Source organism: Micropterus salmoides, unplaced genomic scaffold, assembly GCF_014851395.1.
Source record: "Micropterus salmoides isolate LMB-PRFRI ecotype aquatic unplaced genomic scaffold, ASM1485139v1 Ms_hic_scaffold_18, whole genome shotgun sequence".
NCBI classification, from domain to species: domain Eukaryota; kingdom Metazoa; phylum Chordata; class Actinopteri; order Centrarchiformes; family Centrarchidae; genus Micropterus; species Micropterus salmoides.
Window position 1 is genome coordinate 25,691,057 of NW_024040928.1, and position 26,836 is coordinate 25,717,892.

Below are 26,836 nucleotides of genomic sequence, written 5' to 3' on the forward strand. Positions count from 1 at the left end.
GTTTAGTGCTCTTCTCTATATTATAGCTTCAGTGAAGGAAATATACACTTAAAAACATTTCATAGTTGGATTTCTTTTATGCGAAAAAATCCCATTTTTAAGTTTTTGGAATGTAAACATCTGTAATAACACATTTAAAAACTATGTGTATGTGTGTTTACAGTATGTACCTTCATCCTCATGTCCCGACCGTGTTTCTCCAGCTCCTTCCTCATCTCCTGAGCTCCCAGTCGGGCAGCATTCAGCACCAAATGCTTCCATTCGATTGGCTGGAAGACATGGGGGTCATGAGGCACATACAGGCCGATCTTCACCTGAGAGAAGCAGGGGTTAAAATCAAACACAGCCTTACTCATCCTGGAACTTCTTTCCTCCATCCATAACATATTTCCATCCTCCGCTTCCTCCTTCCTTCATCCCTTCTCTTACCTTCTTCAGAGTGTGCTGGTATCTCTTGTAGGAGCTCTCGAACTCGGCCACCAGTTCTCCCAGTGTGCGGTGGGTCAGTGGTTTGTCCATCAGGTCCTGGCGGCGGCTCATGCCCAGTGATCCATAGCGGCCGTTGCAGTAGACGCCCAGCACAACATGGTGGAAGCAGTGGCCCGAGAACTGGGTCTTAAAGCTGATGGGGAAACGCTCGAGAGACGTCAGCCCGTTGGTCAGGTAGCTGGTCAACGCACTGGAATTAAGGAAGGATCTGGAGGGTATTTTATTTTCCTGGTGCTGTCTGAAATATTGTATTTTTACATATTTCATACTTAAGACCTGGGGTTTATCAGATGAACTAATCTAAAACACAGTTTGACTGCACCACTGCAGCTGCACATTTGACTATAAAACTGAAGTAAAAAACAACATTTGACTATAAACCTGAGATTGAAAGTGAAAGTGTATTTGTTTGGATTTGATACAGCAGAAGCAGCACAGCAGCAGCTTGAGTCATGTCAAATTAGATTCAGTCTGACTCTCAGAAGGCCAATACTATGAAAATGCCACAGGGTAAACACTGGTTCTGTGACAGCCAAAGTTTGTCTGCTTGTGTGTTTGTGAAGTTCATCCTGTCTGACTGAATCTGTCTGGTGCATGGTTGTGTTGTTCTCTTATTTACCAAGAAAAAAAAACAAAGAAAGAGAGAAAGGTAAGCAACCAGGTACCATAATGCCTTCACATCCAACAAACCAGATTCACACCGATTTCTAATGTAGATTTAGATTTAATTTTCAACAATACACTGACTGCAACCCCACTGTCTGTCCACATAGGTTATGTTTTCCAAAACAACACTGCAATTTATACAATGCGTTTAAATTTGTTTCTAAACATCTGACATCTAGATTCAGTGAGAGAAAATTTGACTTTCATTTCTTCCTGGGAGTGTCAGATAACAGCGTAACATCACGCAGAACTGACATGAAAACAATCAACTCAGTTCGATAAAATATGGATATAAACAGAAAGTTCACAAACCTTCTGTACATTTCTGAACATTTTCTGTGATTGCAGAGTTTGTGCTCATTTCACAAAAACTGGTCCACTTCATGATAAAAATGAAAAATATTTAAACTTACTGTGACTCACACACTCACACACACACACACACACACACACAGTATCTTTGTCGGCCAGTAGCCCACCATCTGCTCTGTTCTGCCCACGGAGGCCTGTCATTGCCACCACACTGCTGTGTTTTCATTAAATAATCATAAAGGACCATCAACACAAGTAGACCACTGATTGCATGCACACACACACACACACACACACACACACACACACACACACACACTAGGGAAGCCTGCAGTGTTAAAAGAGAGCACAGACCTGAAGTGGTCAGGTTAGCCAACTGAATGAAGAAACCACCAAACCGCCACAGTCTGGTGACGTGCTCTGAAGCAACACAAAGAATCCTTCTCACTAATGTCATGACCAGTTTGAGTCAAGTGTAAATGGAAATGCTTGGAGAGCACCTGGGTATGAATCATGACCAAACCAACATGCCACCTGCCTTACAGCCAATTACAAAACAATACGTCCTTTACTATGTGTACACACAGTACAGTTAAAATGAATATACATGTCTAGTTTGGTGCAATGACTGTGAAATTTGTCATGTAGGCTGACTCAATAAAACTGTAAATAAACATATTGAATCTGCAGTGGTAAGACAACTAAGAACAGTTATTTTACAGTATGAATGATTGTCTTAGAAAATAACAAAGTTCGTTTCTGAAAAAAAAATGACAGAACTTGGTGAGCAGTTTCACTAGTCTGGTGTCATTATATTGAAGCACAAATGATCATCAACCGATAAGTAAAGGAAGCTCGTTTTTTCATTTCTCTGCTGGGAGTAGACAAATTCTACTGTGACAAATAACTGATAAGATAACACACTGCAGCGTACTCTCTAATGAATGGTTCATTAAACAACACACTTCCTGTGATGGTGGACATGTGACGCTCCTAACAGTAGCTCTCTTTCTGACTCTCTTGGCTGCTATAGAAACTGCTACGCGAGTTGTCAGTTCTAACGCAGCCGATGAGTACATCACCTATGTCTTTCTTACGCACACTTTATTGTTTTGAAATGAAAGTTATAAAAATAATCAGGGAGTCAGTAAATAAAATAAAAATTAGAGTCAGCTGTTGTTGCAATGTGACAGTCGAGCTTTGCCAACCGTCCTCAGCAGACAGGCTTTAATACTCTTATACTTCATGAAATCCTTCAAATACTATATGTATTTCACTGTTCTGTTTAGGAGAGGCAGAGGAAAGTGAGAAACCTTATCTCTTGGTATAATGCAGAGCTAATCCAATGGATTTCTAAATTCACTCTGTTACTATGCCATTCCCTTTTTCCATCTCCATATCACGGTCTCTTTTCTCTCTCACCTACCCTCGTCCCTCTCTTCCTCGAGTTTCTCTCTACATTCCCTTTCTCGCTGAATTTCAAAGCACAAAGATTCAAGATAAGAAAATACTGGAAAAGGGCATAAAATCCTCTTTATGTACGGTGCCTTTTTACCGAGAGTCATGTGCTTTCCTCATCTTCATCATAAGCCATCTCCATGTTTTAGTTCCCTCGGTAGCAGCTCGGGGAATGGTCTTGAAATATGAGCATGTGGAAACACAAGTCCGGAGCTGTTCTCATGGCTCGTAGTTTCAATTTAGGGAAATCTTAATGCAACTGCACACAAAGATATTTTAAACAATAAAAAGTGTGCTTCTAACTTTGTGGCAACTGACTGAGGAAGGGCCTTTCCTGTTTTTACAAAGACAATGCCCCCTACACAAAGACAGGTCTGTGAATAAATGCTTTTTCCACTTTGGCATGAAAGAACTTGACTGATCCTGATCTTAACACCATCAAACTCCTTTGGGATGAACTGGGAGGCCCTATTGCCCAATATAACCAAATTCCATGATTTTGGAATACGATTTTCAGCAATCACAAATAGGTGTAATGTTCACATGGTGTCCACATATTTTTGGCCATGTAATCTGTTTTCCAGCCTCTAAACATCCTACAAATTATATATCCTGTCGTACACACGTACTAAATGCTTCATGCAGGTTTTATATATTAACTAATTTACTCTGTTGTATTTTGTTACTTTATTTTAAGTAGTTCTTTAGAAATACGTTTGTACTCAATCTGATTATTATTCAACTTGAGGCTGCTTTGTAGTCAAGCAAAACACCAGTCAGTGATGGTTAATACAATGAGACACAGAGACAAACTCGCGCCGTCAACACACACACCCAGCTGGTGTGACCCAAGATAAACCCTGAATATCCTGGAGAGAATTCAGATCACTGTTAACAGGGAAGGAAAGGAACCAGCGGCAGAGGACAGACAAAAGAGAAACAAACAGACAGGAGGACAGACAAATCCAAGTGCCACAAGCTACAACAACAGTTGCTATTCATCCCTCTTTTCCCCATTGTTTTTCTATCTTAGCTTTCTATATCTACTATCTTCTCCTAACACAGTTTCACTCTTTACTGTTAATAAACATTTGGATTTATTTGAGTTTTGAATGATTACATTTTCACTTAAATTAAGCAGAAAGTTATTACATTTTTGTATTCCACTTGGTCCCAACAGACAGCAGAGGTTTTATTTTTCACAGTATTTAATATCTGATTGCATGTTTTTGAACATTTTAAACTGACTCTGGAGCTCAGTGCAGGATATACAGACACTAAGTGACTGACAGAGTCAACTGGTTAGGTTGGTATCACATTATCGCAATAGCTGGTATTTAAATAGGGAGTGTCGTCCTCTGTTATGTACATGTAAGAGGTTACTCATCTATTTTAACACCAGGTAAGGCCTCATAGCTCAGTGGTTAGAGCACTGGTCTTGTAAACCAGGGGTCGCGAGTTCAATTCTCGCTGGGGCCTCACTCCTTTTTTTTCCGTAAATAACCTCAGGGTGAAAGGTGATACTGCACAAACATGTGATGTACCTTCCTGATTTGAATGCAATAGCGTCAGGTTGTTTAAAGCAGAACAAAATCATTCATTCACACTGACTACCTTGTCTACTGTTCCTTTTCTCACTACCCCTGGCTCATATGTCCTTTCTTTCCTTCGCCTTGATGTTATTTTTCTGTTGAGCTCTAGCCACTTTCTCTTTTTTCCCTGCCTCTGTCCTCCTTTCATCTGTAGGCTAAAGCCAGTCTCAATTAAAGTCACTGTCAGCTGCCACCCTGACAGCCCTGGAGAAAAGAAGCCACAGTGAAACTAGCACACATGAAACTGGACTATCCATTCACAGAAACACAGAAAAGTCTCTCATGTGTTCACATGACAAAATCTTTACACCAAACAATTTTCACCACACACACACATACACACACCACATATTAGCTCCTTTATAACCTTTAGTGCGGGTGATTATATTAACGCAGAGCTTAGTATCCTGTTAAGTGTTGATAATGCACTACAGATCTCAGCTTATCTCTAAAAAATTGATTAGATAAGTATTTGGTTCGCACGGATACAATATGATATTATGATAATGATAATATAATTTTTTGTTCTCTCGCAAACGTTGTTGCCTTTAGAGTAACTGTTAAAAAGTAGGTGCATTTAGTACTTCTTGCCATCTTATTGAAAGTATGGCGCTAAAATTCAAGATTTTTTATTGTGCATGGAAAATAACCATTTAATTTAATTAATATTTGTGGTATTTACCCAAAGCTCTGATCTAGGGCTACTGAGTCAATTCATGATTAATTTATTTGGGATTAATCAGTCCATTATTTTTTATTTCACATTTATTTTAATTTAATTAACCAATATTATATATCATCAATGAATACAAGATAATGCCCATCACAAGTTCAAATAGCTTGAACATGTGATGGGCATTGGTATGGCCCAAAAAGGTACTGACTTTACAAAATACAAAACAACACGAAATACAAAACAACAACTTCTGACATTCCAGAAAGTAAAACGGTTAAATCAACTTTAAAATCTCTAATCCATATTTGTTCATCTGTTAACTGATTTATCAATTTATCATTTCAGCACTTCTCTGATAAGAAATTGCAAACAAACATTACACACAAGGTCAGTGGCCAGCGTTGACCTCAGCATTTGTATTCATTATGATCTTGGCTACAAAAAACTTTTACATTACGGTGACAGACACATTTATATGTTGTAATTTATGGGTCTGCTGTTCAAATGAAGCACCTACAGTAAAAACTATGTGAAACTGAACGTGCAACCACAGAAAGGTAACAGAGCTCGAAACACATCAAGGACTAAGGCTCAGTGACATACTTCAACAGATGTTTAGCCACAGTGGCTCCATATCACGACATAATGACTAAAAGCAGCCCCTGATTTGTTAAATGGTCCCTAGTCAAACCAGAGCTTCTGTACTTGTCCACAAGTGAAAAATCATGTACAGTTTATAATTTTAAACTGCAGCTGACAAAATCTATTTAGACAGAAGGGAACTGCAGGATATCTGAAAGTTAAATGTTGGAAGCTGTTGCAAAAAACTACAGACTGCTGCTTTAAAAATTTAAGCTCTGCGTGTGTGTGAGTGTGTGTTTGTGTGTGTGTGTGTGTGTGTGTGTGTGAGTGTGTGAGTGTGTGTGTGTGTGCGCACGCGGTGGGGGTTAAATTTTGAAGAGGGCTTGTTGCCAGGCAACACAGTTCAGTAATAAATGGAAAGGGTGGCAGTTGCGGGGGGGCATTAGGACATTATAGCAATGTGTCTCATTGATTTCACCCACAGATAACAAAACCTTTTGGCCCGATGCTTGGTATGTGTGTGTTTGTGTGCGTGCAGGAAAGGATACATTCCCAAGATGACGGCTTCGAGACATTTGATTGGCAAGGACTCCCTGATCATCTCTCTTGCTGTCTCCATTAACCTGGACGAGGAGGAAGATGAGGAGGAGATGAAGTAGAGGAAAGGGAGGAAGAGGATTGAGAGTGGGAGGCAGGGAAGAGGAAGAAGAAGGGAAAAAGGCAGAGGCAAAGGCAAAGAGGAGCAGCAGGAGAGGCAGAGGAAAATGAAGAAAAGAACAAGGGACAATATGTGACAAATAAGAGCAAGAGCAAGATGAGGGAGGGAGGAAGGTGGAAAGAGAAAGACAGAGGGGAGGATGAGGAGAAAGACATGCAGAGATAGAAGTGTTATTTTCAAAGTAGTCATTTCAGTTTCATGTGAAAACTATAGATTTACCAGGATTTTAAACAATAATTTTATTTTGATTTTTACAAATATGAGCATGTTTCATAAAAGTGGGAGATGCAACGGAGGTTTTGATGTTAGCTGACAGTTTTTCCCCAACATTCATATTTCACCTGTGAGGTATGGTGAGAGTTCAGTGAGTATGGTACTCTCATTTTAACACCACTACCAACAAGACGCTCTGTAGGTCCTAAGACCAAGACAAAGACAAACTGACTGACTGAAATGTTATGTAATGTTGTGAGGTTTTATTGATCTCTATAGTTTCTCCACACTCTCTACAGGCAGGTCAAAGGTCACAGTTGGTGGTCTCCCTGCACACTGCTCCAGCATATTGCCCTTTAATCAAACTAACTAAACTAATTATGTCTCTGAGCAAGACACTTAGCTTAGCAATTGTAAGTCACTTTTGATAAAAGCGTCAGCTAAGTAATTTATTAAATATTAAATTAAATTATTTATTAATTATTAAAATCTCCTCTATGAGATAACCGTTTTTTGTTTGCGAGTTAATGTATTTACAGAAGATTCTTTTCTTTCAGCCAAAGAGCATAGGTTTTAATCACTACTGTTAGCCATGCTTTCTATTTGTTTCAATTCCTAAAACCGGAGGAACATTTAACTCAAAACATGAACTGAAATGAGACTAAATGAAATGAAAACATTTCCAAGTGTGTAAAACATGCTTATGCTAATTATGAGCTATTCAGAAAGAGTAATCAGAAAGAGATGTTTACATTTAGATTCTGATAAACAAATGTTCTGTTTATATTATTGCAATCCAATTACACTGTAATTGGACGTCCTTTTCAAAGCTGCGGTCCACTTACCCACACAGTGGACGGCTCTTCTTGATTTCAAAGAATTGTGTTCCTGTGTGGTTGTATCTGATAGAAATGTTAGGGACAACAGAACAGAGTAGTTAACATTGTTGTTTATCTGTCCCTCAACTATCGGCAGAGCTCACCCCTCAAGTTGCAGTCACCCATCGTGTCACGATAATTTAAAGTGTGTGTCTAAAGTTATGAGACACAAACAGACTAACTTCACCTGACAGGTGTAGCTCTGTTCATGATATTTGTTGTCAAGGCAAGTTGTGCTGGCGTTTGTGTTTAAGGATACTGCAGAGCCTTCATGTAGTTCTGGATGGCCACCAGCCACTCTGGGACCGACATGGATGGTCTGAAGGTCGGAACTGAAGCAATGGCATGCTGAAGAAAGAGAGAGAGAGTAATAGATTTTCACACATTATTTCCAGAAAATGTGTAACATGTGGTAACGTTCAAAGCCCTGAAGCCACCTCCCAGCATCTTTAAATATCTGCCTTTTCAATGTCCCATGACCGTGACTCATTACAGCTCGTACTGCTGACACTCACTGATGTTCCACCGCTGCTGGAATAATTTTAAACTGGCTTCACTAGTCAACTATTTACTACTCTCACATTAAATAACATTAATTTCAACCTACAGTGTTAAATTAATTTAGCCGAGAGTGACAGTGGTACATGTGTCACTCTTTCCGCTCCACCAGACGTCATTTCTTGGCTAGCAGATGCTTTCTGAAAGCCTCAGTCATGGTAGCTCTTATTGTTAAGAAACAGAACAGAAACCCTGTTTGAAGTTCAAATCTCTTCAATTAATTTAATTAAAGTGATCTATGTTTCCGACAGCTGATACAGAAGCCGTCATGCCTATGTTTAGACAGGAGACCTGTAGATATCTTCTTGAAGCTGTGTGTGTGTATATATATATATATCTCATTAAATTTAACAATTGTAAGTCATTTAATTTTCGCAGTAATTTTGAAAAATCTGTTTCTCCATTAAATTGTTACTGCCTCTTAACAACATTCAACATTTACATAACAAGAAAATGACAATTATTCCAACAGCTACTGTCCACGCTGCTACCAGTAGTGGTAGTTGTGGAAGCAGTGGTGCCACAGCATTCTGTGCAAAAAACGACAAATAAACTCCTTGTAGTTAATGAGTGATGGATAGCTGACAGTGGGTAGCCACGGGAAATAATAAAATTAAGACATAGATGACACATAACAAAGGCCTGTTTCTAACTCTGGTGTGCACCACCTTTTAGACCGCTGGGTCGACAGACACAAACATTGTGAGGAGAGAGGCCTGCGGTGAAAATGAAAACCACGCTGCTGTTTCTGCAGCCTTTTCACCTCAACATGCACCATTTCAGAAAGGAAACAGAGGTCACTGATGTGGCTTCATGAAAGGACACGACCACACCTGCAGAGAGTGAGTAAGACTTGAACACAAACCAACACTTCCTCTGATACACAGGCAGCCTGCGTGCTGTGTGTGTGTGCAGGAAGGGTGAAGTATAGCAGCAGCCCTATCATTTCCTGTGGGGTTTATTTACAGCACAAAAAGAGAGCTGAGAAGGAAGAAAACAGTACAGAGGGTGAGCCCTGATACAGGTTATGGGTTAGGTTGTTGTTTTTGGCAAAATGGTTGGGGTCCTAATATAAAACTAGGGCACATGTGATCTTCCAAGATGTACTTATTTAAAGAAACCACTTCTAAATTGTGGTAGAATCTTCCATCTACCACCCCACACACGTTTGTCACACACATGCAAATGCACACACAATCATATTCGCTTTTAATGGCACTCATGAATCTTCAAAACTCACAGCAAAAACCTTAAACGGGATTTAATCTTCAGTCAGCCATTCAGACAGTTAGCCCATCAGACATAGAACAAGTTAGTCCAATAAAACAGTTATTTAGCCACTAAACCTAGTCACTAAAAACACATTTTAACTAATTTAATACAAACAATAGATCCCCCTTCAAAACCTGACGAAAGCCAACCAGTCAACATGAACTCACTGAGCAAGTAAAAAAATTCAGTCATTCAATCCATAAACCAGTCTGCCAGCCAGCCAAGAACAGTAAATAGCAAGTTTTACTGCAGCATAATCTACCATGTAGTAAACTCTCACTAAAGCGTAATAACACTGGCTGCATCAGCTGGTACACACACACACACACACACACACACACACACACACACTAAAGCTGCTTTCTGCTGGGTCAGGGAGTGAGATGACTGGCGATCCCTCACTTTTATCATCCTCTCCTCTCATCTCTCGGCTACGGAGGAATTTTGCAAAATATTTAACCGAGGGCGCCTTTTAAAAAGATACAGCATGACGAATGTATTACTTTTTTATTTTTTTTGGAAGCATTTAATGTAGTCTGCAGCATTTTAGCTGTCCACTATCCCAGGAGCAGCTGAGAGTCAGCACTACGCCTAATGAAATGTGATGTTGCCTGACAGTTACGTCGGTTACATCTGTCACAGTCTTACATATCCAATCTGTGTGTGAACTTGCAGAGGAGTTAGCGTTCATGAGTCAAATATTTAGGTGCTGTGTGAACATAGCCATCCTGATAAACAGAGGCAGCTAAATGGCTAAAACATAAATAAATTCGCCATTAGCAACCCGAGTATTTGATATTGTATACACCGATGTAGAGTCAGTAATGAATCTGTTCAGAGTTCAGCTGGGAGAGCATCACTTCATAGTTTAGATTGGTAGCTAATTTGTCTCTGCCTCACTTCCTGTTTTCACCCGCCCTCCTCTTCTGTTGTCCTCCCTTACTCCTTCCTCTTCATACAGTAGTTATCTCAAATCTTCCTGTTTGTTTTCTCCTTCCCGTTCCCTTCTTTCTCCATGGCCGAACATACAAAATCAATACAAGGCTGAAGGAACATAAGTAAAATGTGTTTTTTCACTTTTATTAGAGCCAATCGATTTAAGTTGTAAAAATAAATAAATAAATAAATAAATAAAGTAAAACATCTGCAAGTCAAACCAAAAATGGATTTAAATTGCACATCCTTTTAAATAAAAGTATTTGCTTTTAATTTAAGCATGTCTACAGCTCAGCAGACATTTCTCTTAATGTTTCATTTAGGTCTCAACAAAGTGCCACTGAGATAAAGAGATCCTGCTTGTAGCAATATCTTCTGTTACCTTTACAGCACTGAGCAAGTTGGAGAGAGGGAGAGAGACCGATCCAATTTCCTGCCGTCATGATATCTTTAGAGCGGGACATCCCGAGGAATGCCCTTTTCTCTCTTTGTGTAAGTGTGTGTGTGTGAGTGGCAAGAGAGACAGCTGAAAAACAAATGATTAAGCAAAGTCTCAACATGAGATTCCCCGTTTCTTGCAATCATTTTATGATTTGGTTATATAAAAAGTGATGAGGTATTATTTTAGCGCTGACAGCATTACTTAGCTGTGGCTTGTGTCTACAACAGTAATCACACTAAAGAACACCTTCATGAGGATTAGTGCTTTAGTCTGTAATTCTTTGCCTCAGAGCACATCTGTCCATCCTAATCCATATTGGCAGGCATCCATACATATAAACATCCAATCCAAAACACGCCATCTATCTCCTGAATTAAACAAAATTACAAAAGCTTCTACAGACAGAAGCTTAAATGTTTAGAGTCGTTGAGCTGGTTCTACTGTCACAGATGCTAAAAATGTCTAGTTTAAATGTAATCTGTTAACGCCATAAATTCTATTGTCACAGCTTGACCTTTAATATTTTACTCCAGAACAATAGAATGACAGTGGATTACGGAAATTATCAACGTCTTTGTCCTACTTCGTGACATCTACTCACTACAGTTAGTTTTAGTTCCTGTCCAGTGACCACACAGTGATTGTTGACCAATTTCAAACCTGTCTTGCTTTGTTTATGAGGCATACAACATGTGTTATTTCAAATTAAAACATTCAATAAGTGAAAAGTAAAAGTCTCAGAAATTTATATTGATGTTTAAAAGGAGCACTGGTTTATAACTCCTTTCCATGTTTAATAAAATCAATTTTAGAGATACTGAATTAAAATACTTGTTTTTCTAGTTTTACAGAGCTCTGGCAGAGATCTTTGCTCAGGCGAGTTCTAGCCAGCTTTGTTTCCCATTAAAAGGCCTTTAGGTAGTCCAGTTGGTATCCAGAGATTATCCATTACCCAGATTGTATTAGAGGGATTATTCGGCCCCAGTGCAAAGACTTCATTTCTGTTAATCAGGGCACGGAAGGTGGCAACGTGGATAAAACAGAAGTACACTGTGTTAAGTATACCTGAAGGTTCCACAGGTTGCATTTTGAAAGCATGACCTACTTTCTGATTTGTATCCCAGAGCAATCCACCACATTTCTTCCCAAAACTGACCTGGTGACTGAAAAATTACATGTGTATGTTTATTATTTTCTATTGTTAAATGTTACACACAGCGGCTGTAATAACTTTACAACCACAAAAAACCAACACAGGCTGGTCATAATAAATGAAACAGACTGTCAATTACAGTTATTCTTCTTCTGTCTCTCTTCCTCCTTCCCTCTCTAAACACAGTTAACCCACCTGTGTCAATGTATCAGCAACTGCATCTGTGGTAACCACCTGCTTTCACACTACACACACACACACACACACACACACACAAAGGCATCAGGTTGCATATCAACTATACACAATAGCACAACGTAAACCAACAGACACCTTGGGTGCAAGCTTACAGCACCCATACTTACTCATCCATAGCAGTGTCCTTGCAAAGCAAAGTAAAAGAAAACTTAATTCAATAGCATTTTTGCATGTGATGGTCGATTTTAATTTAATGTGAAACAAGGTTCCAATTACACTCAACAAGAGATAAACTGGAATCTTTTAAACTTTAAAATAGGTCAAGTAAAATAATAAAAAGCATATAACAATGTTGTTTGGCTGTCACCTTTTTCACACTACTATACTGACATACTGTATTTTCCTACTTGAAAGGCTTCCAAGTGGCTTTGCAGTTGGCTCAAACTTTATAGTGATAGTCACGAGCAACAGGTACATGTGAATATGATCTATGGCTAAAGGCTTCTATGAGGAAAACAGACAAGCTGCTTATGTGTGCACATTCTGTATCTACACTTGTACAGTGTGTGTGTGTGTTTGTTTGTGTGCACATGTCCTCCTGTCGTGCTTCTGTCCAGAACAACAGTATGGGATTTTGGCACTGCCAGCCAACCGGGTCACCACATGGCCAATTAGTAGTGCTAAACAACAACAACCAGATTCCTTCCTGCCGAGCCTGAAACACAACAAGCTTTCATCCAAATCACTGACAGGAAAATCAGGGCTGAGGGGCCTCAGTAGCAGCAGACAGAGATATGTATCATGAGTGTGGGGATGCACATGATACACGTTCTTTCACCCCGAAGAACTTATTTTTTGAATTTTTAGTCGTGGATAAATATAAAAACAATTCATTTCTCAGAGCTGAATGTCTTCATACGTCTTGTTTTGTCCAACCAACAGTCAAAAACTTTAACAAAAAATCTTTTTACAATGATATAAAGCTGGGGAAAGCAGCACATTTTCACATTTAAGAAGCTGAAACCAGCAAAATTGTGTTACTTAATGGTTGTTGGCTGAAGTGCTGTAGTTTGTGTGATATACAAAACATGTATGTGAACACTGTATTGAAATTCTCTACGAGGCAGTCAAGATCAGCTATACAACACTGCAATTGTTTAGGTTTTAATGTCTTACCAAAGGACAATTGACAGGGTGCACAGTTTTTGCAATTGGGGTTTTAACCTGTAAGTTTATACTGTTATTGTTATTTTAGTGAAGGATGAGAGGTTTTCAAACCTCGGTACCAAACATGCAACGGCGAAGAGCCAGGCTCTTTGGTATGGCAGTCAGAGCGCATACTCAACTGTAGTGACAGTACTCTGTCTTGTTTAAAATTGTCTTTAGGGTAGTATACACACAGTATTTGTCTAACCACACAAGCTATGATAGTACGAACATGTGTGTAATAGACGTGTGTGAGTCTGGATTCAATGACACACACAGTCTGTCACACCATAAATCCAAAAGGCAGATTTAACCTCACTTGACAGGTATGGTGCCCCGATTTAGCACACTTGTTGTCATGGTAATATGATGTATTCGTGTGTGTGTACACCCTAAGAGTGTGTGTATTTGTGAAACAGAGTGTGAAAACAGGTTGACATTAACACACAAGCAATGTAACTGTAAACACACACACACACACACACACACACACACACACACACACACACACACACACTACTCTACAGACAGTCACTATACCTTGAACTGACTAGGAGACACATAATATAAAATAATTTACATGACAATTTTATCCAAAGCAACTTACAATTGCTATACATATCAGACATTGCATGCCTCTGGAGCAACGAGGGGTTAAGCGTCTTGCTCAGGGACACATTGGTGCATGGGTCACAGTGGGGAGTTGAACCCGGGTCTCTCACACCAAAGGCAGGCATCTTATCCATTACACCATCACCATCAATCTGACTCATATCACAATCGTAATGTACCTTGGGCTCTGAGAAATTGTGATAGCAATTTTTGTCTGCCATGTTAGAAACTAAAATTAATCCACAGCCTTATTGATAGTAATAATACTAATAAGATGATACAATCAACATTGTCCTGCAAATATCGAGCATGTTTGATACGCACAGAACTGGCACTCGAGAAGAACCCAGCACCAACCTTTGCACAGGAAGGTAGCGATGAGACCTGTCAACATGTGAATACTGAATACACGTCTCAAACACAGTGAAAGCCAGTCCTATTATATAGCCAGCCTTTATGCAGCCTGCAGCAAGAAACCTGAGCAGTTAACACACTCATCCATCCTGTCTTGTCACATCAGAGCTGGTTTTGATGCTAAAAAGTAAAGCGGCCCCTGTATTCCTTCATAGTTCAGTAGCCACAGGGACCCAAAGAGGTTTCATGAAGAAACCCTTCATAAAGAGTCCATTAACAACGAAAGCACTTCCATAAACTTTGAACATATTGCTCAGGTGAATTCCCATGTCCAATTGTGTTGATTTTTCATGTCTCAAATTCAACCAAATGATAATAAAATGGAATATAATAATGTATAACTTATAAGAACAATCTAAATCCTGCCCCCAAAACCCACTAGCCTCTTTGACTGATTGTATGGTAATTTTCTGTGTTTTTATCAGTCTTTAAACTAACTGACTGCTCATTGTAGCTGTGGTTTAGATACTAGAAAATGCTTAAAATTTCCAGCTAAGACAAAGACGTGACAAGATGACAAACAGAGCTCCAAATTGCAGGTGCATTGGTCAACAATACTACAAAATACTTCAAAACAAGGGAAGTTTAGGAACAGATCAGTTGAAATTCCAAATGAACCAAGTGGATATATCCAGTATATTGGGAATCTGGTTGCTTCAAAGTTAAAATATTTTCTCATGGCGTGTTATTTTGTCCACAGCTTCAAACACCACGGGATGAACCAATCACAGTTGGCTTACCTTGGGAAGGTATGCCGCATTCCGTATCCTGTCCACCATCTCCTGGCCCTCAGGGTGAACAGCAGCCACATGGGACCACATCCTCTCCCACGTTGTGCTCTCAATGGGAAAACCGGCCCTATTAACGTAGAAAAGAACCCCTCCATCCTTCTCCTCTTCCTCCCCAGGGGACCCGGAGCTGTTGTTAGGGGGAGAGGTGGAGGAGTCCTCATGGGTGCTGCAGCGGCGGAGGCAGTGCGAGCTGGTGCTCTTGGATCGGCCATGCCTGCTCAGCTTGGCCGGGGAGGTGCCGGTCCGGCTTGGGGAGTTGGGTCCCGTCATTGATCCCAGGAAGAGGAGGAGGAGGAGGAGGAGGAAACGTTAGGGCAGGCGATCCTCCTCCCGCTACAAGAGCTTCTTCTTGTTTGTCAGTGTTGGACAGTACATTTTGATCTTAAAAGGACAAACCTGGAAAGGTGAAAAATAAATAAAATACTTTAACCATACCAGAACACAATTTACTTCCTCAAAGTAGGCTAGTAGTAAATGACATTACTCCTTCTGAAAAATGTTTCCATAAAAGGTACAGTTATGTTTTAATAAGATGCTTCCCCTTGAGTGGGCACACCCAAAGAAGATCTGCGCCTTTCCTATTTTGGAAGAGGAATGATGGTGCTACAGTGGAGTATGAAGCCTTGACAACATGACAACAAATCCCTATAGGGAGGCAAAACCCTCCCCGATCTAGCAACAGCCCACCGAGATTGATTTCTTTCAAAGTAATCCTGCAACAGCTGTAAAAAGCATAAATATGACAGCAAAAAGACTGTGCAGAGAAATGATAGGTCCAGAATAACCAACAGAACATTTGATAGTTAAAATCCAAGTAAAATCAACACTGAGAATCACACAAGTAGCCTAGGGTACCAAAAGTGTCAAACGCAATATGAATTAAGCTACAGAGGTTGTTATAAAGTCAAGAAATGCAAACACGGAACACTTTTTAGTCTGTGTAACGTTAGTGTTCACTCACAAATGAAGCTCTAACATCTCTACAAACTCATTCATGTGTATAAAATAAACTATCGCGAATTTCTGTTTTAAATTGTATTACACTGACAGCATGCACAGAATTAAAAACATAACTTATTGCAGAAGTGACTTGAAAACTCACTAGTGAGTAACGTTACCACTGGCACAAGTTCACATCGATAGCTGAGTTTAATTTTGGTTGCATCCGCTGAAATATCTCAACCATTATTAATCCAAACGTACCGTTGTTTTTTCACCGGGGCTCCGATTTCAGATAAAGGACAGGTCCTGCGGTTAAAAAAGGCATTTGACTCGAAAAACACACATTGAGACGAGGTGGGTCCCATTCATGAGAAGGATCCGTTGTCCACCACAGGCAGTGAAGTCTTGTTTTGGTTCGAGGCTTTGTAACTTCACCCCGTCTTGTATGTGTCAAGCTAGCTAGTTATAAGAACCGTTGGGCTAGGGAAACGGAAAGTGCTTCTAAAGTAAAAGCAGCACGGTCCTCGATTTTGCGTGTATAAAGAATAGGGTCAACTAATCGTTGCAACATACTCATAAACCCATTACGTCTTCGTCTATACGTGTTTTAAGTGTGTCAGAAAAATTTAATCTGGACAACTTCAACCAAACGTACCGTGTTCTCGCCGGAGCTTTTTTTTATTTTGAAAATATCCTCCGGAAGTTCTCCTGTTTTGCTAGCTAGCTGACACTAGCCGCTCTCTCTCGGTCTAACAACACTGCGGGGGCCGTTACCTCCCACCACCACGGTCCGGGAAAATGAGCTCCCCCTGCGCATTCCTCCCGGTCAGCAGCCTGCACGGCGGCTCGGTATCAACTATCTCCCCCGAAAATCCGACTTCATGTTGATAAAGAAGGCTTCTTTAATCCCTCACATGATCAAATCGTTGGGGATAAAACGGTTCTACGAGCTACATACTGCTCTCCTGTGTCTCTCCGTTGTACGCATCCTCGGCAGCCACCAACGGCCGACGGCTTCTCATTGGTCGAGCCAACAAAGAGGGGCGGGTCGGCGCTTTCTGATTGGTGGATTTTGATGGACGAGGGCGTCAACAAGTGAAATAGCTGCAACAAATGGGATTTTCTTCCCCTTGTTGCAACTGTTGATTTTGAACATTTTGTTCATTTTTAGGTGCTTGACAAAGTTAGTTCTCACAATACAATTGAATAAAATTTAATTGAACAGAGTAGAATATGATATAATTATTCTTATAGCAAAATTATATACACACGTCTCACAAAATAGAGATAGAATATGAGTTTTAATAAAACTTCCAAATGGGATCGTAAATAATGATAATTACGTGACATTACAGGGAGAAGTAATGTTCGTCTCATTGCACATAACAAAACCACAGGTGAATCACATTTTCTGTATATGGCAATCAGCCTTCTGAATGTAGGGCTATTACTCCCCCTTCTGGCTTTCTGGACAAAAAGCTTTTTATAGCAGTAATGGGAATGAGAAGAGAATACTTGGTTAAATAACACTGCAACACTATATTATTGGAAAATAACAGTAGGATTTAATTCTTCAGCTGTATCAGAAATAAATATGATTAAATATAAAATACTCTCTAAGATTTGGATTGCACAAACAATTTCTGCACAACAATCAATACAGTACCACAAAGCAACCCAGACCCTTCTTGTTAAAAGTCACACCAAACTCACTCTGGGAATAAAAACTGACATTGTTTTCAGACCAAAAAGCTTAAACTACTGATCTATCAAAATGCAACAATATTAAATGTAACTATAATATGTTGTTTTTTGTTTCATTTTTTTGGTTATTTGATGGTGGCGTAGAGGTTTCTGGGGTCAGCAGAGGCTCCAGCAGAAGAGGAAGGAGCTTTCACAATGCTGTATGTCACTGCATCATCACCACCTTGAACCTAAAGAACATAAAAGGGACACAGTACAAAACCTAAATTAGTTAACAGGATTTAACATGGTTAAAATATAGTAGAAAGATAATACAGTGTAAAGCAGAATCCAACTCCACATTAACACAACAAAGCATTTAAATAATGAAATACATACTGAAAGAAACACAAAATAACCCAATAACATAAACACAACACACTGCAACATCATCACATGCAACACAGCACTTAAAATAAGGGTAAAACACAATTATAACAGACAGCTGACCCGGACTTTTTCCTTGTTGGTCTTCTCGGTGAAGCAAATGGAGGTGTAGGAAACACCATCTTCAGGATCAGCCTACACGGAGAAGACATATCACATGGCTGCTCAGTAACATTTTTATTCTATTCCCATCTACTCTTGGTTATGTTATGCCTCTTTCACTCTCTTTCGGGATTTGCCGGTTTACACTTTTCAAGGTGCCTTCCAGATTGTTAAATTGACTATTATGCTTTTAAGCTGACTGATCTTGCATTTTGATCTACAGCCTTCTTGTTGAACCTTTTGACTGTCCATTTAATTCTATGTTATTCTGTTCTGGTGAACAGCAATTGCATCAACATCCTTCCCTTTTCTTCTTTGTTGCAGAAGGAAATTAGGCTTACTTCCTGACTCATACAGTTATATTTTAAAGGACACATGCAAACACCTATGAGTGTAACTTTGTACTGTGTGTAGTGTGAGATCTCACCATGTCTTGATTGGTTTCTGGAGCAAACTCAGTCACTGCAGGGTTTAAGCGCACTCCCTGGACAAACACAGTCTAGTTATGTTAGTGGAAAATGTGGTGTGATGAAGCCTCTTGGATTAGCGGGAAAACTGCTTCAACTCTACAACTTCAGCTCCATGGATAAATTCATTTTGACTTAACAAAATGCATTCTAATACACCTGACAAATACTACGCCAATGAGGCTTATAACATATGTTGTTGACATTGTATTTGAACTCTTGGAGGCTGTTGTTTATGTTTAAAAAATAGCGTTGGGCCCCTCGCAGTCTTTGAAAAGTTTGCTTTAAGCCTCCAAAACCCAGATTTAGCTTGTGTCTGCACAAACACACTGTTCTTTTGTGGTCCCAGTCGCAAACTACTTGCAGTCAATCAGATCACCCAAACCAAATCACACACATTGAACCAGAGGCATACGGGGCAGCTGAGAGTCTGAAGCCCTGGGGGAATTTCATTTATTTGTATTTATGTCCTAATTTGATTTTGCGCATAATTGTGTCTGCCACCACTTAGTTTCAAGACATTATAGTCTGTACTGCTTATTCTTATTCTCTTTCAGTATAGTTACTGTTCTGAAAAGCAACTACCTCAAACACTGGTTTGTCTCTGTAAAGTCATTATTGTATAAATATTTATTATTCAGTTTTAAAACTCACCATGTTTTCATCTATTTGTGTTTTTTTTGTCTTTTTGTTCCCTGAAAAGACAAACATAGTTATTTTTAACTTTTAAATAAGTTATTTTAGTTAAAATTTAGGTTAATCAAAACAGTTTGTTGATAAAAGTTTACTCTGTGAATGAAATTCCCACCTTTATTTCTCTTCCATCTAATGAGTGCCACAACAGTTATAAAGAGTGCTGCTAAACCCACAGACACAGTGATGTACAACCACAGCCAATCTAGAAATAGAAAGAAAACACTTTAGGCTGCAGTTTTCTGTCCTGTTCAACACTGTTATTAAAATGATTTTCACAAATGCTTTTTCAGTCGAACAACACACAAACAAACAGAGAAAAAGAGAGTGCTATACATGTATATATATATATGAAAATATACCTTGTGGCTTTGTGGTTTCATTGTTGTTTCCAGGTGCTGTTTTGTTAGCTCCTACTTTAGATAAAATTCATAAAATAAACAAATGCATTTTATAATTTTCACATCAGGATGAAGTGATTTTAAATCGCTCATCATATTCTCACCTGTTTTCTTGACTGAAGACTGAGGGCTGAAGGTGTACACTTTTCCATTGTAGCTGTCCGTCACTTTACACTTCAATAACTCCTGAGACTTGTGAATAAAATGAGAAGTCTTAAAGATCACACTGGCCCAGCAGTAAGACTGGTCCATCCTTAACTCTTCGTTATGTTTATCAACCTCTGTACCCCCATACAGCAACTTCACTGTGTGTCGACAGTGTTCATATGTCGACACAGAGCAGTTTAACGTCACCTTATCAGCGTCCTTATGTTCAGTCACTGGTGAAGATGGAGATATTGTGAGAGAAAGACAACAAGAGTAAAGTTAACTTCATCACTGTGATCATAATTATTGTAATGTTTCAGTATATTGTTCTAACAAGACAGTTTGAGCTGAAAACATTATGATGGAAATACTCACTGTTAACAACAGACAGATAAACCTGAGAGTCTGGACCTTGTTGTTGTCCTGATCTGAACTGTTGACAGTAATAACGACCAACATCCTCGACTGTGATATTCTTTATAACCAGAGAACAGTTCTCTGCAACACTCAGTCTGTCTGATTTACCTTTGGTGTTTGGTGTAACAATCTGCCCTTGCATAACCCGGTTTCTTTCTGATTTGCCAGGACAACCACTGATGTGCCAGGCAGTACTGTTACATTTACGGTGATCATTTTGCACGTTTTCACAAGGCAAAGTGACTTCATCTCCCTTACTGACAATTAGAGACGGGTGATGTTGTTCAGATACTGCTGAAATTAGAGAAAAAGACATTGGAGAGAAACATGAACATATAAAATAAAGTAAGATTATAGCTTTTACGTTCATGGTGTGAGGATCATTTTAAATGCAACAAGTGTCTTTCAAACTTAGTTTTCGAGAGACCACTGAATTTAAAACAAACAGCATGAAGCAAACAGGTACTATAATTCATATGTATAAAGTTAAGTTTTGTAAAGTGTTTGTATCCTTACCTGTAAACTGAAGCACTAGTATCAAACATAAAAACATTTTAATCCATCTGAATTCAACCATTGTTCTTCTGTCTGTCTCTTTTCTTTTCTGCCTCTCGTTTTCACACTTGCTTGAACAAGTGCTTCTCAACAAAAACCAAAACAGCACATACTTCATGTGAATAGTGTGTCATCACTTCCTCATAACGAAAGTTTTCCTCTTTTAGTATTTGCTGTTTTTGTGTAACCAGAGAACGTCAGATGTGAACACTCTGACATAAGCTGTAACAAACTCCCCCCAGCGAATTCAATCTAAACGTTACATCCCAACTCCTATCAGTTTACTTTAAGGCACTTTCATAGCACCAGGACATTATAATTAAACTGGACAGAGATATACTTATTAACATTATTGCATATGAAACAATAACTAGTGGTAGATAGTTTGAAAGAGATAAAACAGATGAAACAAATAAAAACAACTCTTGAACTTGGAACTTTTCTCATGAATGTTTGATCACTACTTCTGCATATTGGTAGTTTAGCTACTACACCACCCTCTGGATAACACATTTTACAGCAATAAATCCAAAAAGTGAAATATAAAGTTTAAAAAAAACATTAGATTATCCCAAAAATCTGATGTAACACTGAAAGCATTCAGCACTTCAAACAGTAAATAAATGTGAGAGCTTCAGGGTAATTGAAGGCCAAGATTTGGATTACAGAGACACATTCCCCACAGAGATAAACAGTGAACACACAAAAACATGATCGGTGAATGGAAAATATAACATATTTGACCAGCACTGTAACTGGTATCTTATTTCTTCATTTATTTGATGATAGCATAGAGGTTGCTGGGATCACCTTTCACAGTGCTGTAGGTCAGTGGTTCTCAAACTTTTTAATGTGAAGGATCCCTAAACTGATAAGATTTTGTCCGAGGTTCACCCATCGGATATTTGTTTTCTTACAGAAAGTGAAACACATGACCAAATAGTCATAAATTCTATTATTGTGTTACTTATGGATGGAGTTAGTGAACAAGAAGTACTCCCCTTTTTGCTGGGGACCACCTGGAGCCCCCCTCAAGGACCCCTGGGCACAGCAGAACATGATACAGCATAACATGGCAATGCTACATGATGCAAGGTACCATGAACACCAAAACAGCATCATGAAATCCATCAGCGAAACTTAACCAAGTGCAGTAGTATGTGTTATATACATTCATATTTGTAATCTGAAGCACCCATCAATAAAAAAAAGTTTAAAACTGAATTCAGTCATCGTGTCTCTCGGTCTATCTTGTTCTCACTCTCTCAACTGTCACAGTCTTCTTAAAGAGAAATACATTACCTACTTCCTGTGATTAGTGGCTTTGCCTTTCCTCTGATAACAGTTGCTGTTTTTTATCAGGGAAGAGCATATCAAACCTTTATTTTCCTCTGTAGCTATACTAACAGTCAGTGCTCAAGACCCGGTGCAGCAGGTGACATTAACTATACAGCAAGAGAAGGAAAGTGGAAATATATCCCTTTGGTCTTCCTCTGTTTCCACTCATTCACTTGTTTAACACGACTCTCATGGGTGATTCAGTGTAGATAAAGGAGGTCACAACCCACTTCCTCTCGGCATCTTTTCTAATTCTATAAGCCATCTAAATGTTCAAATACTGTGAATGAAATAATTACATGTGATAAAGTAAAGAAAATGCAATAACAACAACAAAAAACATTAACTATGAACACTATCACATAAGTTTATTCATTTAATGTGTATTTTATGGGGAAGAAACTCAGCAAGAAAATAAGAACAAAACAGGACAAAACACAAACATTACAATAAAAACTCAATAACAAGAAACAGACCATTCATGACAGATCCCTCTTTAAATGTGCCAGTCATGATCCATTTAAGCTCTGTGGGTAAGGATTTCATATACTGATCCCCTGAACAGAAAAGTCTGTGTCTAAAGGATGATAAAGTAACGGGCACCTTAAAGTTTCCCATAGATGCATGTGCCTGACAGAAACCAGCCATATGTTGTTACTTCTACTTTATCCATTATACTACTAGTTAACCTACTACAGAAAGATTTGTTACACCAATCAATCTTGAAAACGGTCCTAAAAATATTTGTAACAGAAAAAATGTGGTCACATGTTCATGAAAGAACTGAAAAAGTACAATATGTAATGCTGAAACAACAACCAGATGCAGCTGAGCTTCAAATTATCGTCTTAGTTCTTCATGTATCAATAACAATGTCATTACTCTGGTGGGGGCATTTGGATTAATTATAAACATTTATAGTAAATAAGTATTAAATGTTCTCCAGGACTGACTGCATTTACAATTTTGCTAAAGGTATCAATAAATATCATTAACACAGAATGAAGCACTCGCTGAATAAAAACTGATTTGGTTTTATTTTTAGTTATCAGTAACTGGACTGATATGAGATGTAACTATACCACGTCCTCTTTTTTGTTTGGTTTGTTGACGGTAGCGTAGAGGTCGCTGGGATCAGCTGAGCCTCCAGCAGAAGGAGAGGAAGCTTTCACGCTGCTGTAGGTCACTGCATCATCTTCATCATGATCATCCTTAACAGAAACCTTTGAAATAACAGACAACCCAGCACGACACATAATATACACAACAGTATGTGGCGCAACATAATTCAGCACATTGTAATCCAAAACAATAAATGACAACAACGCAAAGCAGCAATTATTGGATGGATTAATTAAATATGGTGCAGATACTCATATCCCCTCAGGAAGATTATTAGCAATGGTCTTTTAACTTTTAGTGCTATCTTCTCCAATATTTCTGACCAAAAACTAATGACTCACCCTCAGTTGTACTAAGTGTTTAGCTCTTTAGCAAATCTTAACATTCAAAAATGCTGAACTAAGATAGTGATCACTGCAAAGATTTTACCCACTAATCATCAGCATGTTTGCATTGTCATTGTGAACATGTTAGCATCATGGTATTGACTGTTAGTTTCTTCATCCACCATCAACACGTGTATTATCAACCATGCAGCTTACCTGGACTTTACTGTTGGTCTTCCTGGTGTAGCTGATGGAGGCGTAGGAAACACCATCTTCAGGATCAGTCTACACAGAGAAGACAACACTCAGTAGCATGTGGGCATTCTGGATTAGTTGCATAATTTTACTTCTCTTTTTCTCTGTTGCAGAAGGAGAACAAATATATATAAGAATGAGTGTAACTTTGTACTGGTTGCGGTGTGTGATCTCACCATGTCCTGCATGGTCTCTGGACCAGGTTGAGTCACTGCAGGGTTTAAGCTCAGTCGCTGGAAAAATACAGTCTAGATAAGAGTTTTTCACTTAAATCAATGAATACTTATTATAGAATATATTGATGTGCCATTCTCTAAAATAGCGTCTGTATATCTGTCACATATACCTTCTTCAGTGTTTTTCTCCATATATTCCCTTTAAACTAAATTGGATATTTAATAAGGTTTAAAACTCACAATGTTTTCATCCATTTTTGTTTTGTTCCCTGAAAAGACAAAAAAGAGTCAACTTTTTGTTTCCATTGTGGAAAACCAGGTTTATTGAAACTTATTCAACAACAGTTTCATATGTGGATGATCTCACCTTTAGCCTTTTTCCATCTGATGACAACCACAATGATTATTAAGAGCGCTGCTAAACCCACAGCCACAACGATGAATTGCCACATATCTAGAAGGAGAATTAGAACATAACAAATGTTTTTCCTGCAGTTTATGTTCTGTTTAACATCATGTACCTAAAATATGAGAAATAATCTTTAAAAAAAGTACATAGTACAAAGTACTTTTTCAGTTGGTACAAATCTACATTTATTAGTTTCCACATCTATCATGTCTAAATTCTTACTTGGCATGTTTTAAAAATAGTGTCTTTAAGAAATTTAACCAAATGATGAAGATACTTACAATAAGATGTTGACAGTTTTCACGATATGAGTACAACATAAAAATAAAACTTTAATAAAACATTACATAACATTAACTTACCTCTTATGGAAACCCTTAAAAAATAAATGTCATTTCTATTGCAAAGTCAACCAACACCAGCAAACAAGAGATACCAACAGAAAGGTTTGAAACTCAGACTTGTGAATAAGAGAATATCTCCACCCACCGCCATGTGTCACTCTGTCATTCAAACTTTAGACTTAAAAAGAGAGAGAGAGAGATGTCACTACCTGGTTTTGTTGTAGTTTCACCCTTTCCAGATGGTGTTTTGTTTTTCCCCCTCAATGTGCTTCCTTTGGGATTTGTTTATATGAAATAACAAAACACAACAACCGGAGATAAAATACTTCATGTTTAACATCTGAAGACACTAAATGAGAAATAATAATGTTCTAATCTTCAAACTTAAAATTCATCTAATGAAATTAAATGTACCTGTTTTCTCACACAAGGACTGGAGGTCAACGCTACACAGCAGCATCTGTCCACTCTTATTATCTGTCACGTTACACTTCAGTAACTCACAATAGTTTGACTTCTGACTAAGAGGAGGAGCTGTAAAAACCACAGAGGCTGAACAGGAACCCTGTGTCACCGTGTGGTTCTTATTACCCTCATACAACCACTTGACTGTGTGTTCACACTTTCCATATGTCAACACAGAGCAGATGAAGCCGACTGTATCATTGTTCTGATATTGTTCCACTGGTGAAGATGGAGATATTGTGAGAGAAAGACAACAAGAGTAAAATTAACTTCATCACTGTGATCATAATTATTGTAATGTTTCAGTATATTGTTCTAACAAGACAGTTTGAAAACATTATGATGTAAATACTCACTGTTGATAACAGACAGAACAACCAGAGAGTCTGGACCATGTTGTTGTCCTGATTTGTTGAACTGTCTGCAGGTGTAACGACCATTATCCTCGACTGTAACATTTTTTATAACCAGAAAACATTCTGCTGTAACATTCAGTCTGTCTGATTTAGCTTCGGAAATCCCATTTTTACTGATCTTCCCATGTATAATCAGCTCTGTTGCTGCTGCCCCAATATCACGACTGACCAACCAGGAAGTCCCGTCACAATTATCCTGATTTTGTATCACATTTCCACAATGCAAAATGACTTCATCTCCAACTCTGACAGTGAAGGAGAGGTTCTGTCCAGTTGCTGCTGTTGAAGATGAGAGATAAATATAAAAACTTAACTGTGATAAGAATATGGCTCTTATGTTGATAGTTGTGTGTAACAATAACATTAAATACAACAAACGGTAATCCACTCAACACACCATGTTCAAAACAAACAGTAAACCTGGCTGTCAAAAATAAATTCATATTAATTACTAAAATACTATTAGTAATGTTTTTTTTATTTATTCATGTATGTTTTGTGAATCCTCACCTGTAAACTGAAGCACCAGTATCACAAATAAAGACGTTTTTATCCATCTGAATCTAACCATTTTTCTCTCTCTCTCGTTATTGCGTCCTCAACTGTCACGTCTCTGAACCATAGTGCTTCTTTTAGAGAGGTACAGCATTTACTTCCTGTTATTAGTAAAGTGTCACTTCCTTATATTGAATTCAATATTTTTTCATTCCTTCAGTTGTTGAATTTATGTAGGCGGAGTCAATCAGCTTTTAATCTCTTTCAATTCATTTCTTGTAGAAATCTTAATAGCCAAAAAGCAGATGTGGTTCAGTGTGGAGACAAAGGAAATGAGCCACTGATGCGTTTTCAGATATGTTCCCGGGCAAATAGATGATGTGAAAGGAATCTGTTGGTCTGACTGACGACAAAACTCTCTTCTCTCTGTGACAGTTTAACCAGAAACAGAAGTCTCGCTCAAGGACCAT

General features: G+C 38.6%; 3 protein-coding genes and 1 non-coding gene across 10 annotated transcripts in view; 1 reads left to right on the forward strand and 3 right to left on the reverse strand.

Annotated features, from left to right (window-relative positions):
* Positions 1-17,088, reverse strand: part of vash2 (vasohibin 2) — a 29,027-nt gene extending 11,939 nt beyond the window's left edge. The window contains exons 1-7 of one of the 2 annotated variants that reach the window (XM_038726562.1): positions 16,764-17,088; positions 15,116-15,562; positions 7,844-7,932; positions 7,552-7,608; positions 6,324-6,398; positions 430-667; positions 171-314 (exon numbers count right to left, since the gene is read on the reverse strand). In XM_038726562.1, coding sequence (XP_038582490.1) covers positions 171-314; positions 430-667; positions 6,324-6,398; positions 7,552-7,608; positions 7,844-7,932; positions 15,116-15,436 — 924 coding nt within the window. In that variant the 5' untranslated portion in view covers positions 15,437-15,562; positions 16,764-17,088. Of the gene's footprint in view, positions 1-170; positions 315-429; positions 668-6,323; positions 6,399-7,551; positions 7,609-7,843; positions 7,933-15,115; positions 15,563-16,369 lie in introns of both variants that reach the window. The other variant, XM_038726561.1, reaches the window with a different exon arrangement.
* On the forward strand, positions 4,332-4,404 carry trnat-ugu. The gene has a single exon. It is a non-coding gene; the product is annotated as a tRNA-Thr (tRNA).
* A 302-nt stretch (positions 17,089-17,390) lies between the features above and the next one.
* Positions 17,391-22,618, reverse strand: LOC119908710. 4 transcript variants are annotated; one of them, XM_038726553.1, is made up of 9 exons: positions 20,982-22,618; positions 20,424-20,756; positions 20,006-20,281; positions 19,863-19,916; positions 19,616-19,705; positions 19,462-19,502; positions 18,768-18,824; positions 18,302-18,373; positions 17,391-18,042 (listed from the first exon to the last, which is right to left on the reverse strand). In XM_038726553.1, the coding sequence occupies exons 1-9, from the start codon at positions 21,136-21,138 to the stop codon at positions 17,938-17,940; spliced, it is 1,185 nt and encodes a 394-aa protein (XP_038582481.1). In that variant the 5' UTR covers positions 21,139-22,618; the 3' UTR covers positions 17,391-17,937. The 4 variants fall into 4 exon arrangements, with proteins under 4 accessions (XP_038582481.1, XP_038582483.1, XP_038582482.1 ...); XM_038726555.1 differs by having other exon boundaries at positions 20,574-20,759; XM_038726554.1 differs by having other exon boundaries at positions 19,863-19,913; positions 20,424-20,759.
* A 590-nt stretch (positions 22,619-23,208) lies between these two features.
* On the reverse strand, positions 23,209-26,531 carry LOC119908713. 3 transcript variants are annotated; one of them, XM_038726560.1, is made up of 9 exons: positions 26,382-26,531; positions 25,812-26,150; positions 25,405-25,674; positions 25,200-25,262; positions 24,605-24,691; positions 24,478-24,506; positions 24,238-24,294; positions 24,023-24,091; positions 23,209-23,569 (listed from the first exon to the last, which is right to left on the reverse strand). In XM_038726560.1, the coding sequence occupies exons 1-9, from the start codon at positions 26,440-26,442 to the stop codon at positions 23,435-23,437; spliced, it is 1,110 nt and encodes a 369-aa protein (XP_038582488.1). In that variant the 5' UTR covers positions 26,443-26,531; the 3' UTR covers positions 23,209-23,434. The 3 variants fall into 3 exon arrangements, with proteins under 3 accessions (XP_038582488.1, XP_038582486.1, XP_038582487.1); XM_038726558.1 differs by having other exon boundaries at positions 23,209-23,581; positions 26,382-26,530; XM_038726559.1 differs by having other exon boundaries at positions 23,209-23,581; positions 25,812-26,147; positions 26,382-26,498.
* Between the last annotated feature and the right edge of the window lie 305 nt (positions 26,532-26,836).

What these genes read in the sequence shown, in the direction of transcription:
- LOC119908710 (XM_038726552.1), bottom strand. Translation starts at nt 21,138, where the DNA reads ATGAAGTATGTGCTGTTTTGGTTTTTGTTGAGAAGCACTTGTTCAAGC. An exon ending in ACTAGTGCTTCAGTTTACAG is followed by an intron (nt 20,760 to 20,981) that starts GTAAGGATACAA and finishes CTCTAATTTCAG; the next exon opens with CAGTATCTGAACAACATCAC. An exon ending in GTCTTCAGTCAAGAAAACAG is followed by an intron (nt 19,917 to 20,005) that starts GTGAGAATATGA and finishes TTTTATCTAAAG; the next exon opens with TAGGAGCTAACAAAACAGCA.
- LOC119908713 (XM_038726558.1), bottom strand. Translation starts at nt 26,442, where the DNA reads ATGGTTAGATTCAGATGGATAAAAACGTCTTTATTTGTGATACTGGTG. An exon ending in TGAAACTACAACAAAACCAG is followed by an intron (nt 24,692 to 25,199) that starts GTAGTGACATCT and finishes TTCTCCTTCTAG; the next exon opens with ATATGTGGCAATTCATCGTT. An exon ending in CAGAGACCATGCAGGACATG is followed by an intron (nt 24,092 to 24,237) that starts GTGAGATCACAC and finishes TTCTCTGTGTAG; the next exon opens with ACTGATCCTGAAGATGGTGT.